Source organism: Carettochelys insculpta, chromosome 4 (assembly GCF_033958435.1).
Source record: "Carettochelys insculpta isolate YL-2023 chromosome 4, ASM3395843v1, whole genome shotgun sequence".
In the NCBI taxonomy this organism is placed as follows: domain Eukaryota; kingdom Metazoa; phylum Chordata; order Testudines; family Carettochelyidae; genus Carettochelys; species Carettochelys insculpta.
This window is the reverse complement of record NC_134140.1, coordinates 83,311,833-83,323,213: the sequence shown is the minus strand read 5'-3', so window position 1 is coordinate 83,323,213 and position 11,381 is coordinate 83,311,833. Positions and strand designations below refer to the sequence as shown.

Below are 11,381 nucleotides of genomic sequence, written 5' to 3'. Positions count from 1 at the left end.
GATGTTCACAACTCCACATTAACTGGCGATAATGGGCCACATCCACCCTGTCTGAATAGACCTTGTCAGCTTTGGCCCTCCCATTTACTGAGATTCACTCTTTAAATCCTCCTCTGAACTCGCCTCCCCACCTCATCCATCTGATGAAGTGGGTCTTTGCCCACGAAAACATATGCTCCAAAGTATCTGTTAGTCAAAAAGGAGACAAAGGACTTCTTGTTGTTTTTGACTCATTCTAAAGTGATCCCTGAGGGAAATGAAAATTATAGTTCCCTGACTTCCTCTCTTGTGACTACAGTAGACCTCCGAGTTACACAAGAGTTCCATCCCTTACACCCTCGCGTAACCTGGATTTTGCATAAGTGGGGATCCGGCTTTTTATTCAGCGGAACACACATTTTGCAGCCGGGAAAACCACAGAAAGGTAAGTCCTGGGGTCAGGGCGGGTAGCTGGGGAGGGTTAAGCCTGGCAGTGGGTTGGGGCTGTGGGAGGTGGGCGGGGGTTCAGCCTCATGTGGGTTAGGGCTGCAAGGAAGCAAGGGGTGGAACTGAGCCAGAATTGTGCACGGGGTTGGTGAGCTGGAACCCTCCTCAGGTGGTGAGCCAGGTCATGGGGGATTTGAACCAGGGCTGCAAGCCAGGGGTTTGAACTGGAACACGGGATGGGACTGGGGGGTTTGAACCAGAGCCAGAGCCAGTCACAGGGATGCAGGGGTGAGCTGGAGCCGTACGTAAGTGGTGAGCCAGTGGGTTGAACTGGGGCTGGTGAGGAGTGAGTTAAGCACAACTGCAAACCGCACATTTCCAGGGTTTACTGTGGGAATTGGGGTCAGCTGCATAAGAACAGAGTCACATACTCTGGGGTTGCATACTCTCAGACCTTACTGTACATTCTCTGGACATTTGAGTTGGGTGATGGTGAAATCCAGTGATTTTTTTAGGTGCTTGAGAGATTTCTAGCAGGAGGCAGAAATAATAAAAGCAATAAAAACATACCAATGTCCTAATATAGTTAATAAATGTGAAGATAAACCATTGAAATACTGCTTGAACATCTTACCCATGGCAGTTGAAATGGTACTTGTTTGCAACCTCTATGTTAACAAGACTTTATGCATCTGTATGGACTGGAAGTGAAATCTGATTTGGTTCCAAACTTCCTCAGCTACTGGGTGTTCATGATTCAGTACTCATATCTGGAGCTAGATTTGGCAATTGAGTCCATCTCTCAGGAGCAGATCCAGAGACCTCATCTGCCTTTCCTGCAGCTGGGAAAGGAGAGGCCTCAATCTGTCCAAATTAGACCTACCAGGAATGGCTGTTGTGTGAGTGTCCCCACAGGTGCTGGAACCAAGGTGTGGGGAGTGCTGCAGCACCCCATGAGTTGAAGTGGTTTACTGTTTGGTTCAGAGTCACTCGGCACCCCTTCTATACAAATTATTCCAGCACGCCTGGAACCCCTCAGGACAGGGTCTAGACTAGAGCTAAGGCTAAATGGGGATGTGCCTGGGATCTCAGGCTACCTTAATCTGGCCCTGACAGTGTGTTTATATATATCAAAACAAAAAAGCAGTCAAGTAGCACTTTAAAGACTAACAAAATAATTTATTAGGTGAGCTTTCGTGGGACAGACCCACTTCTTCTGTAGAAGTGGGTCTGTCCCACAAAAGCTCACCTAATAAGTTATTTTGTTAGTCTTCAAAGTGCTACTTGACTGCTTTTTTATTTTGATAGTACATAGACTAGGACGGCTTTCTCTCGTGCCTTGTCCTGTGTAGTCAGTGGAGACTCTCCAGCAGCTGATACCCCGCTTCCCTCTTTTGCCAGTCATTGGTACCGAGTGCCCCCGCCTCTTCCTCCTCGCCCCGGGAATCCCCTCACTGGTGAGATCATTGCTCTAAAAGAGACGTAAGAGGGCCCAGAACTGGGCGGGAGGCAGCCGGCTGCGGGCTCAGAAATGCGGACGGGCCAGGGGAGAGGAGGGATCAGATAATCCCTCGGCTGGGGGCTCGGCCAACAAGGGCAGGAAGCGCCACCAACAGCGGCGGCAGGGAGGGAGGTAATCACCCTAACAAGCAGCAGAGCAAAGCTGAAAGCAGCAGCAAACGTGACGCGAAGGGGGCGACTTGCCTCGAGAGCTGCCGCCTGGCTGTGCGGTGCACGCGGGGCCGGCGCTGCCCGCGCGCTTGGCTACAGCCCGCCAAAGCCACGACGCAAAAGGCGATAGGGGCGGGATGACACATCCAGAGGACAGCCCCGGCTGCACCGCCTCGTGCGACGTCACGAAGGTGTGGGTGAGCCCACTCTGTTCATAGGCCACCCCCGCGCTATTTGGTTCACTCCGGGAACCATGGAGAAGGTAATCTCGCGCGCCTGGCCCCTTCCGCTCTGATTTTGCGTTCGGTTGGGGGAGTTCTCGCGTGAGAATCACTCTCTCGCATAATCTCGCGTTGCTGGGGGGCATCGGCCTCTTTGGCTCTCGGGCGGCACTATGGCGGTTGGCAAGAACAAGCGCCTCACCAAGGGTGGCAAGAAAGGCGCTAAGAAGAAAGTGTAAGTGAGGGCGGGCAGGGGCGCGGGGTGCTAAGGGTCCCGCCGGGGCGGCAGCGGGGCCGTGGGCACCCAGGATGGGTCGGATGCTGAGCGGATTGGGGTGGCCGGCGCCAGGAGTCGCGGTGGTGATGTTGACATGGCGGCGGCTAGATTTGGGCGCGGGCGGGGGTTGAGGCTCTCGCCGGCACCCCGTTGCATGGCACGGGAGCAGTGCGGCCGGGCTGGGGCTGGCTTCACCGTGACACCCCCCACACACACTTCCGATCACGGTGGGAGCCCCTTAGCACCAGGCCCCGTTCTCGGGAAAGACGGCAGTTCGGCAGCCTGGCGGCCTTTTCCGCACTTGTTGTGCGGCCCCTTGTATGGACCTGTGCGGCCGGGCCAGGGCTGCACTACTAGAGGCCGTGGCTGGGTCCCGGACTTTTGACACTTTTCCTAGACGTACGGGACAGAGGGGGCTAATACTGAGCAGCTCATTGGGTTGGGTCAGTTAATGGTTCGTTGATCCAGTGTCTGTTACCGAATTTGTACAGTGAACGTGTTAGGGATACTGTTGTAAACCTATGTGAAAATGCAGACCTAATTTAGTCGTTTTACTGTTGATGAATATTTGTGGGTTTATTGAATTTGCTGCTCTGTATTTTATTAAGAAAGGCTTCTAAATGAAAGTTCTTGCTTTGCTGTAATAGAGTTGAACCATGGAATCCAGAAACGTATAGTTTTTTATAAGGTCATGGTGGTAATAAAATAAGTTTGCATTAGTTTGGAAACATAGAAATTGCAGTAGTTTATTGCTGCCTTAACGTGGGTGTGTCTTTGAATTTATATTAGTCCTACATCAGAGTATGGTTGGACTTTATTGCTTGGTATTTGAAGTATTCGGTAACTCTGCAGAAGTTCAGTTGCACATGGTGATGACTATTACGTAAGGGAACCAAATTTTCAAATTTAAGGTGAGATTTAACCAGAGCAGTTTGTTTATTTTTATCTTTATTTTTGTAAATTAAGGGTTGATCCCTTCTCAAAGAAGGATTGGTACGATGTCAAGGCACCTGCAATGTTTAATATTCGAAACATTGGGAAGACACTTGTCACCAGGACCCAAGGAACCAGTGAGTATCTAATATCTTGAGGTAACAAGTGCTGTCCTTTAATTTATCTTGTGTTTAAGAATATGCAATGCTGTATGTTGGAAATAGTTCCTGCTTAAGTATTGTGATTTGCAAGATTATTGTGTAATTAAACTTGGGGGAAAAACGTTTTGACTTGATTGTAGGGTAGCCCTAAGACTTTAGTGTGGGTAGAATCAAATTGCACATCACATTTATGTAAGGTTTGCTTATTGTCTGCACAACTATTGAAGTGTGGAAGATTTCCCCCCCACCTTGTGGGTTTCTGATGTGTGAATAGAAGGCCTAAAAATACAAGGTTGAACATCTCTTGCCTGCATCCTTGGGCAACTGCATGACCAGTTCTGGATGAGAGAATTTGTTGGATAACAGGAGGTCAATATTTTCTAGCACATTATCAGCACTTCCACTGCTTGCTGGATCCTTACAAGACATTTGGAGTAAATTACCCAGCTAAATAACCACACTGAGCCAGGACTCGTGGCTGTTAACAAACTTAATGGGACCACAGGAAACCACCATACCCATGATTAGGGGTCACCTAGTGACTGCAGTCATGCCGAATTACAGAGTTTGCTATATGAGAGTGTTCTGGATTAGAGAGGTTCAGCCTGTATTTATTTCTTAAATTTATCTAAGTGAGCTCTATTGGATAATTTGAGGGATTGAAATGCAAAGGAAGACACATTAAAAATTAGAAATCTGGATGAAATCACTTGTGTATTTAGAAGCATGTGGGGGGGAAAAGGACAAAAATGAGGTGTGTCTTTCAGAGGAGAGGAATATCTGGAAAGTAGTAATGCTGAAAGATCTCGGAAAAATTGTGTAGTGGGCAGGTCTCTGTATGGGTTTTGCTTGTATTAAGGTAGCAAAACTGCTAATTGTTTTGGGGGAAACATATCTGCAAAGGCTTGACTGAGGGAGACAATTAGCTTTCACATGATCATATTAGGCCACACTTGGAATACTATATTCAGGTAAGGGAACACCCGTTTCCCTTATTCAGAAATGAACAATGAAATCTGGATAAGAGTAACAAAGTTACAAAAATGTAAGTGCATTTAAAAACCAAAAAATAGGACACAACAGTGTGGACTGATTTTAAATCAAGGTGATTTAAATCTCCAAAACAAAAATAGGTTTGTCATGTTTCCAAAAAAGCAAAGACTGACTGTTCTTAATTTTAGTGTAAGCCTGATTAAACTCGCTGTACTTTTTTTGAGAAAACAAGTGCATAATGGGGTTCACTTAGAAAGGCTGAGTTAAGCTGAAGTAAAACAGGCTTATGTTATCACCATTGGTGTGACACCATGATGTTCTAAAATAAGGGGCATGTATTACCTGATGTAAGATAAGAAATTGATGCTTTGTGGCAACTGGCAGCCCCAGATTCTTAATAGAGCTTTTTCTGTTGTAAACTTAAGTTTACTAGTTAACTAATTAAACAAGATATAAGGATTGGTTAAGCTAAACTTTTTTTTCTAGCATCATTCAACACAGTGAACAGATTGGGAATTTAGCCATCAAATCACACTTATACTAAAAGGTATGGAGAGATTCTTAAAGAACGATGCGTTAGAAAGTCAATTATTTAAATTACTAACCAGTTGATCCACGTCTTCATCCACATTGTTTTCTCCCAATAAGCAGTTTTCCTTATGGTGTTTCATTCTTGCAACTAAGCCTTGCATCATCATCTTGCACTGCCTGCACTTGATGTGTGTTTTGTTTTTTTTTTTAACACAAAGGGAACAAATTGCTTCAAAATAGTCTCTTATAGCTGTGGTTCTCGGACTGTGAGCTGGGACTAACCTTGCTCAGGTCCTTTCACACCCCACCCCTGGCCCCCAGTGGAGAGCTCACCTTGGCTTTCCAGTCGTGTGGCCCCCCCATTATGTTATACCTGTGTATCTGTTTTTATTCTTCAGTAGCCTTTATACAAATAACTTAATGTTTAAGGTATTTAGAGAGATATTTATCATCATTTGGCTGGTAGCCTGCAAATGCATTGAGTAGGGTAGGCCACAGGCCAAAAAGTTTGCGAACCGCTGCCTTAAAATTATCAGAGAGATAGCAGAGTTAGCCTGTATCTTCAAAAACAACAAGAAGTCCTGTGGCCCCTTACAGACTAACAGGTATTTTGGAGCATAAGCTTTTGTGGCCAAAGGCCCACTTTGTCAGAGGCCTTAAAAGGCCTCTCCTACTCCCTACAGAAACCATGACAGTTTTTCTGTGGCAAAAGTGTGGGGGGAATATAGGAAGCTGTGTATGTGCTGAATAAAGTCTTCCCTTTCTTTCCAGTCCATTCCAGTGTTGCTGTCCGGTTCTGCCTACTTTCTTTCCTATATATATTGTTTTTCTGTCTTGAAGACAGTGTCTTAATCTTTGCTGTGCTTGGCCATGGTCTACCATCACATGAGCACAGAACAAAAAAAAAGAATGCATTTAGCTTTTCTTTCTTGGTATGTTATTTTTTTTAGTCTGCTGAGAAACAAATTGAAAGCCCAGGACTTTTGAAGAAGCAAGAGCTAGTAGTTAGGCGGGACAGACAACAGCCATTGATTAATTTTTATGCGTCTGTAAGTGTATGTAGTGTATTTTGTGGTGAGATTTAATTGTGACTTTTAAATGAGAAATGTAGTATATTGATTTGAAAACTCAGATGTAATTTAAAAATCCATTTTTTAAAAAATTATCAGTTTTTTATCCACCCTAATATAGGAGCAATGGAATAAAATTATAGAGAGGAAAACTTTGGGCTTATGGTTTATAAAAGTGAGATTTTACTAGAGCATAGAGTAGTATCACATATGGTAACTGGGCATAGAGAACCTATATATTAAGTGACTTAATTAGACTTGGAATATGCTCAGTTTTTATTTATATGTTTAGCTCTTATTTTGCATGTGCATATGTTTTATGTAAAAAAAAAAAAAAAAGTATTCCATTTTAATATGTATTCTGTTCTTTAAAGTACTGATTTTAATTTCGAAGGTTGCAATAGCGAGAGCAGTAGTACCTAAATGCCTTTAAAACTTCAGCCTTTACAACCAGACTGACGCTTCAGGTCTGAACCTTAATGTTTGCATATGGAGCACAGTGTTGTCGATCACCTCCTTTTTATTGATGTTTAGTTAGTTCATTGACTATCTGTAACTGACTAAATTTTTGTAGACGCAAACTTACATGAATTTGTGTTCACCCAATTCTGATATTGACTCCAATATTATAAGTGCATATCAAATAAGGGTCAAAATATGACTCGTCTGTTTTTTCTAATTTTTAACAAAAAAAAAACAAACAAACTTCTGTGTGCCTATAGAAATTGCCTCTGATGGACTTAAGGGTCGTGTGTTTGAAGTGAGTCTTGCTGATCTGCAGAATGATGAAGTTGCCTTCCGTAAATTCAAGTTGATTACGGAGGATGTTCAGGGCAAAAACTGTCTGACCAATTTCCATGGAATGGACCTCACCCGTGACAAGATGTGCTCCATGGTTAAGAAATGGCAGGTAAGTGGTGCTGATAAATACAATACCTTGATAATAAACTGCCGCTGTAAAAATTAAAATAATGTTTGATGTAGTGTGTATGTGGGTTGGCATTTGCTTATAAAGACCAATATCTGCAACAATTACTTGCCTGTACAGGGTGTCTTAAAAACTTGCATGCAGTTACAGAATTCATACACACTTCTTTTAGCACATGGACTTGGAGCCTAGTTACATGCATTTGTTGTACTTAGTTATAAGTTCCACTTGTGCAATTATGCCATGATTATTTGAAGCAAATCCCTAAGACCTTTATAGCGAGTTGTACAGGGTTTGAGAAGGCAGCTTAAGAATATAGAACATCCGGCTGCATGTGTCATAGTTGTTATGCTTTCAGGTTACACTTAAATACAAATTTTCAATGTATAAGATGCAGATGTCTTCCTTTACCCCACATTTAAGGAACCACAAAATGCATAATTAATGGTGTTAGTGTGACTGTAAAAGTAAATAATTGATTTGGACTGAAAAAACAGGATTTTACTGGTTCCTGATTACCCTACTTATGAGCAAGGTAATTGGGGGTGGTCAGTAGAAGTTGACTTGGACTGTGCTGTTTGAAGAGGCAATAATATTCTTAATTTCTTTTCTAGACAATGATTGAAGCCCATGTTGACGTCAAAACTACCGATGGCTATCTACTGCGCCTCTTTTGTGTGGGTTTTACCAAGAAGCGTAATAACCAGATTCGCAAGACTTCATATGCCCAGCACCAGCAGGTTCGCCAAATTCGCAAGAAGATGATGGAAATCATGACACGGGAGGTGCAAACTAATGACCTGAAAGAAGTTGTCAATAAGCTGTACGTCTTGGCTGTCATTAATCAAGCTTTAACTTATGAAACTGTTGCCATTGTACTCTGGTTTAATTTAGTGTAATTACATTTGTTCGGAGTCGCACAGCTTTAATAGAAGTTGATGTATTAACCTGGTTTAAATTTATGCAGGACAGTACTATTGTAAGTTGTGTGGTGTGTTTTTTCTTCTTAAAAAAAAAAGTAGCTGTTTGGGCAATAAAATGAATAATCTGGTTACTAGATTATCTGGCTATGCTAAGTAATGTAATTTAGCAAATACTGTCTAGTAAAAACAGTTTAACAGGTGCCTTAGTCGTTTTCATTTCCATGCCTGGCTGAGGGCTCAACTTCTTGGGGGACTAAATATTTACCAATGTGATGGGAAGTTTAACACTTCGTTTCCCCCACGTATATGCTCTTCTGCACCACATCTGATATCCACCAACTGTTCTGATTTTTTATATATATATATATATATATATAAGAGACTCTACGACAGGCATATCTTTCAGCAGACTTCACTGATGTCCTCACTTATTGCCTAAAGGGCCTAAGATCAGGTTTCTAATGCTAGTGAATTTATGTGATAGTAACTTTCTGAAGGAAAGATGTTGGGGGTGAACTGCTGTTGAGGGTATTAAATATTGAATAATCTGAAGTTTATTGATGAGGCAGTTGATTATCACTGAAAAAAATGTAATACTGAAAACCTTGCATTATTTTTCAGGATCCCAGACAGCATTGGCAAAGATATAGAAAAGGCCTGTCAGTCCATCTACCCTCTTCATGATGTGTATGTCCGGAAAGTAAAGATGCTTAAGAAGCCCAAGTTTGAATGTAAGCTACTATCTGCTTAAATATTCAAGTTTTGGATTGTTCAAAGTTTAAAGAAATGTTTTCAAAGTGGAACTGAGGGAGCCTTCTGAAAGTAGCACTGCATGTTTTAAATGCTGAAGACTGACAAATTAGTTTCTTAATCTGAGATTTCAGTAACAAATGAACCTTGTGTTTTGGAATATTATTCTTTTCAGCAGTTTTTAATTTGGTTTCTGCAAGCAAGAATTCAAAGCTTGCTTTTGGGTTGGGAATGAATGATGACAAAGTGTTTCGGTCCCATATGACACCGAATGATTATACTCTTTCCCACTTTCTGACATTCCCTATAATGAAGGACTTAGTTGTTAAAGACTTGTTTCAAAGAGTTCATGCAATTAGACAAAACTCTTCACAATTTGCAGTCATGGTTTTGTGTCTAAATACAAAAGTGAAGTAAGTGAAAGCTCCTTGTGGATGTCCTTAGCTGGGTAAGTCTTATTGAGTTAGTTGTGGTACAGTTCAGATGCTCAGAAAAGGCCCATTTAAATTATTTGGATGATTAAATTGTGATGAATAGATGACGAGGAATTTAATAATACAAAAAAAATCCCTTAACAGTTACAATATTGTGATTTTTTTTTTTTAGTGGGCAAGCTGATGGAACTGCATGGTGAAGGTGGTGGCACTGGAAAACCCTCTGGGGATGAGACAGGCGCTAAAGTAGAGCGAGCCGATGGATATGAGCCTCCTGTGCAAGAGTCTGTCTAGAAGAAAAAATGGATGCAAAAAAATAAAACTTTAATATACAGTAATAGTAGTATTTGGTTTCATGAAATATTAGTCACACCATTTGTGGTATAAGGTACTTGACTATTATACCCATTACCTTGATTAGGTCTCATACTGGTATTAGTTCACATGCTAAAGATGAGAGTTGGTTTGGAGTATGTGCCTCTTTGTTGTTCAGTGAAAGTAGGTCACTTGTCCTTTGCAGAAGTTACTGTTTAAAATTACCAGATCGCAGTTGAAACAACTGAGCATTTAAAACTATAGCCTCTTTTCTAATGAAATCCTGAATTTTAAAAAAAAAAAAAAAAAAAGCTTATATTAACTATAACTAGAATATACAGCAATGATCACACGAATTAACTCACAGTTAATTGTATTATTCTTTTCAAAGCAGCCACCTGGTAAATCAAGTGGGAGGAAGGAGGGAATGGTTGTCCAAGGGCTTGAATTTCCGTAGTCTTTGAAGATTTACAGAGTTGATGATGCTCTGTTGAACGTCTTATTTGTTACATTTATTTAACTCTTAAATTTATCCTTTTGGTAATACAGTTTTATTTTATGGTAACCTTTTTCCACTAGGCAGTTTTGGTTTTTAATGCCCAAGATGCCCACTATGTATAAGTGATAACATAGTTATCATGTAAAGATAATCTTAATCAAAATTTAATTTGTCTTCAAAGGAGTAACATACCAAAGATTTCTGACTTTATCCTGTTACAAGAAACAGTGCTAATCACAACGTCAATTCACAAATACCACAGTGCATTTTAGTTCAATTTGGTAATGTGGTCCATTTCGTTTCTTAACATGAAAGATGCTAAACTTGCACCATTGTCCTTCAGTGTGAGCATATAAGCATTCACTTATGGGCACAAAAATTCCATATCTCTTCTGTTTAAAGTAATCTTAAAAGGTTAATATGGTTTATTTGTTAGTTCTGTTCATAACTTTACTAAATTAAAGCCAACCTCATATTCTGCAATATGCAGTTGGTGGTGTGCACGATATTGACCAAGTGGAATTGACAGAAGAGCTCATTTTCTGGCTCGGTGGTGAGGCACCTATGACTGGTTTTTGCTTCTAGCTGCTTATGATTTAAATGGGAACACCAGTGTAAGTGATCATTTGTTGGCAGAGGAACATGCTGTTTCTTCAAAGGGGAAAGAAAGTGACTCAGGAGATTCTGTAAGGATATGGTGACCTTATGGAAATTCAAGAAATATCACCTGTGCCACCCCGATAATTTTATAAATGATTGAGGCAAAGATGCCCAAGAGGAAGGGGTAGAATTGTTTCTTGGGAATTCAGCAGCTGCCTGGAGGGTTGCAGATACCTTTGCCATTGGCATTATAGTAAGCCTGCATTTGTATCCTGTTTTGACCTGGATAAGTGGGAGTGTGGTCTAGGGCAGTGTTTCTCAACTCCTTTTGTAAGTACCCCTTCAAAGAAAGAAAAAAAAAAAAAAAAAAAAACCACCTCCCCCCCCCCTTGACTTCTCTCACATAAGAGTACATACCACCAGTTGAGAAATATGGTCCTAAGGTAATCTGAGGTCTTGAAACAAGTGCCATTCAACCTTTCCAGATTACTGTACCCTTTTTTAGGAGTCAGATTTGTTTTGCATAGCACCAAGTTATACCTCATTATAAAAACACGCAAAAACGTCACAGGAAGACTACCTGAAGATGTGCTGACTTTCTACCATTTCATTATCAAATAAATGAATTCATTAACAGCCCTGGGCCCAG

The 11,381-nt window shown here is 41.4% G+C and overlaps 1 protein-coding gene and 1 non-coding gene across 2 annotated transcripts; both read left to right on the top strand.

Moving 5' to 3' along the window:
* Nucleotides 1-2,420: 2,420 nt before the first annotated feature.
* RPS3A (ribosomal protein S3A) lies at nucleotides 2,421-9,656 on the top strand. Its single transcript, XM_074993189.1, has 6 exons — nucleotides 2,421-2,553; nucleotides 3,562-3,665; nucleotides 7,006-7,193; nucleotides 7,826-8,034; nucleotides 8,756-8,865; nucleotides 9,491-9,656. Exons 1-6 carry the CDS (start codon nucleotides 2,492-2,494, stop codon nucleotides 9,610-9,612), a joined length of 795 nt encoding a protein of 264 aa, XP_074849290.1. The 5' UTR covers nucleotides 2,421-2,491; the 3' UTR covers nucleotides 9,613-9,656.
* On the top strand, nucleotides 9,115-9,186 carry LOC142012948 (small nucleolar RNA SNORD73). Its single transcript, XR_012645509.1, has one exon. It is a non-coding gene; the product is annotated as a small nucleolar RNA SNORD73 (small nucleolar RNA).
* Nucleotides 9,657-11,381: the final 1,725 nt, after the last annotated feature.

Bases quoted from the DNA above. Each gene is read 5' to 3' on its own strand.
- RPS3A (XM_074993189.1), top strand. From the start codon at position 2,492: ATGGCGGTTGGCAAGAACAAGCGCCTCACCAAGGGTGGCAAGAAAGGC. The intron at 2,554-3,561 runs GTAAGTGAGGGC...TTGTAAATTAAG, and splicing joins AAAGGCGCTAAGAAGAAAGT to GGTTGATCCCTTCTCAAAGA. The intron at 8,035-8,755 runs GTACGTCTTGGC...ATTATTTTTCAG, and splicing joins AAAGAAGTTGTCAATAAGCT to GATCCCAGACAGCATTGGCA.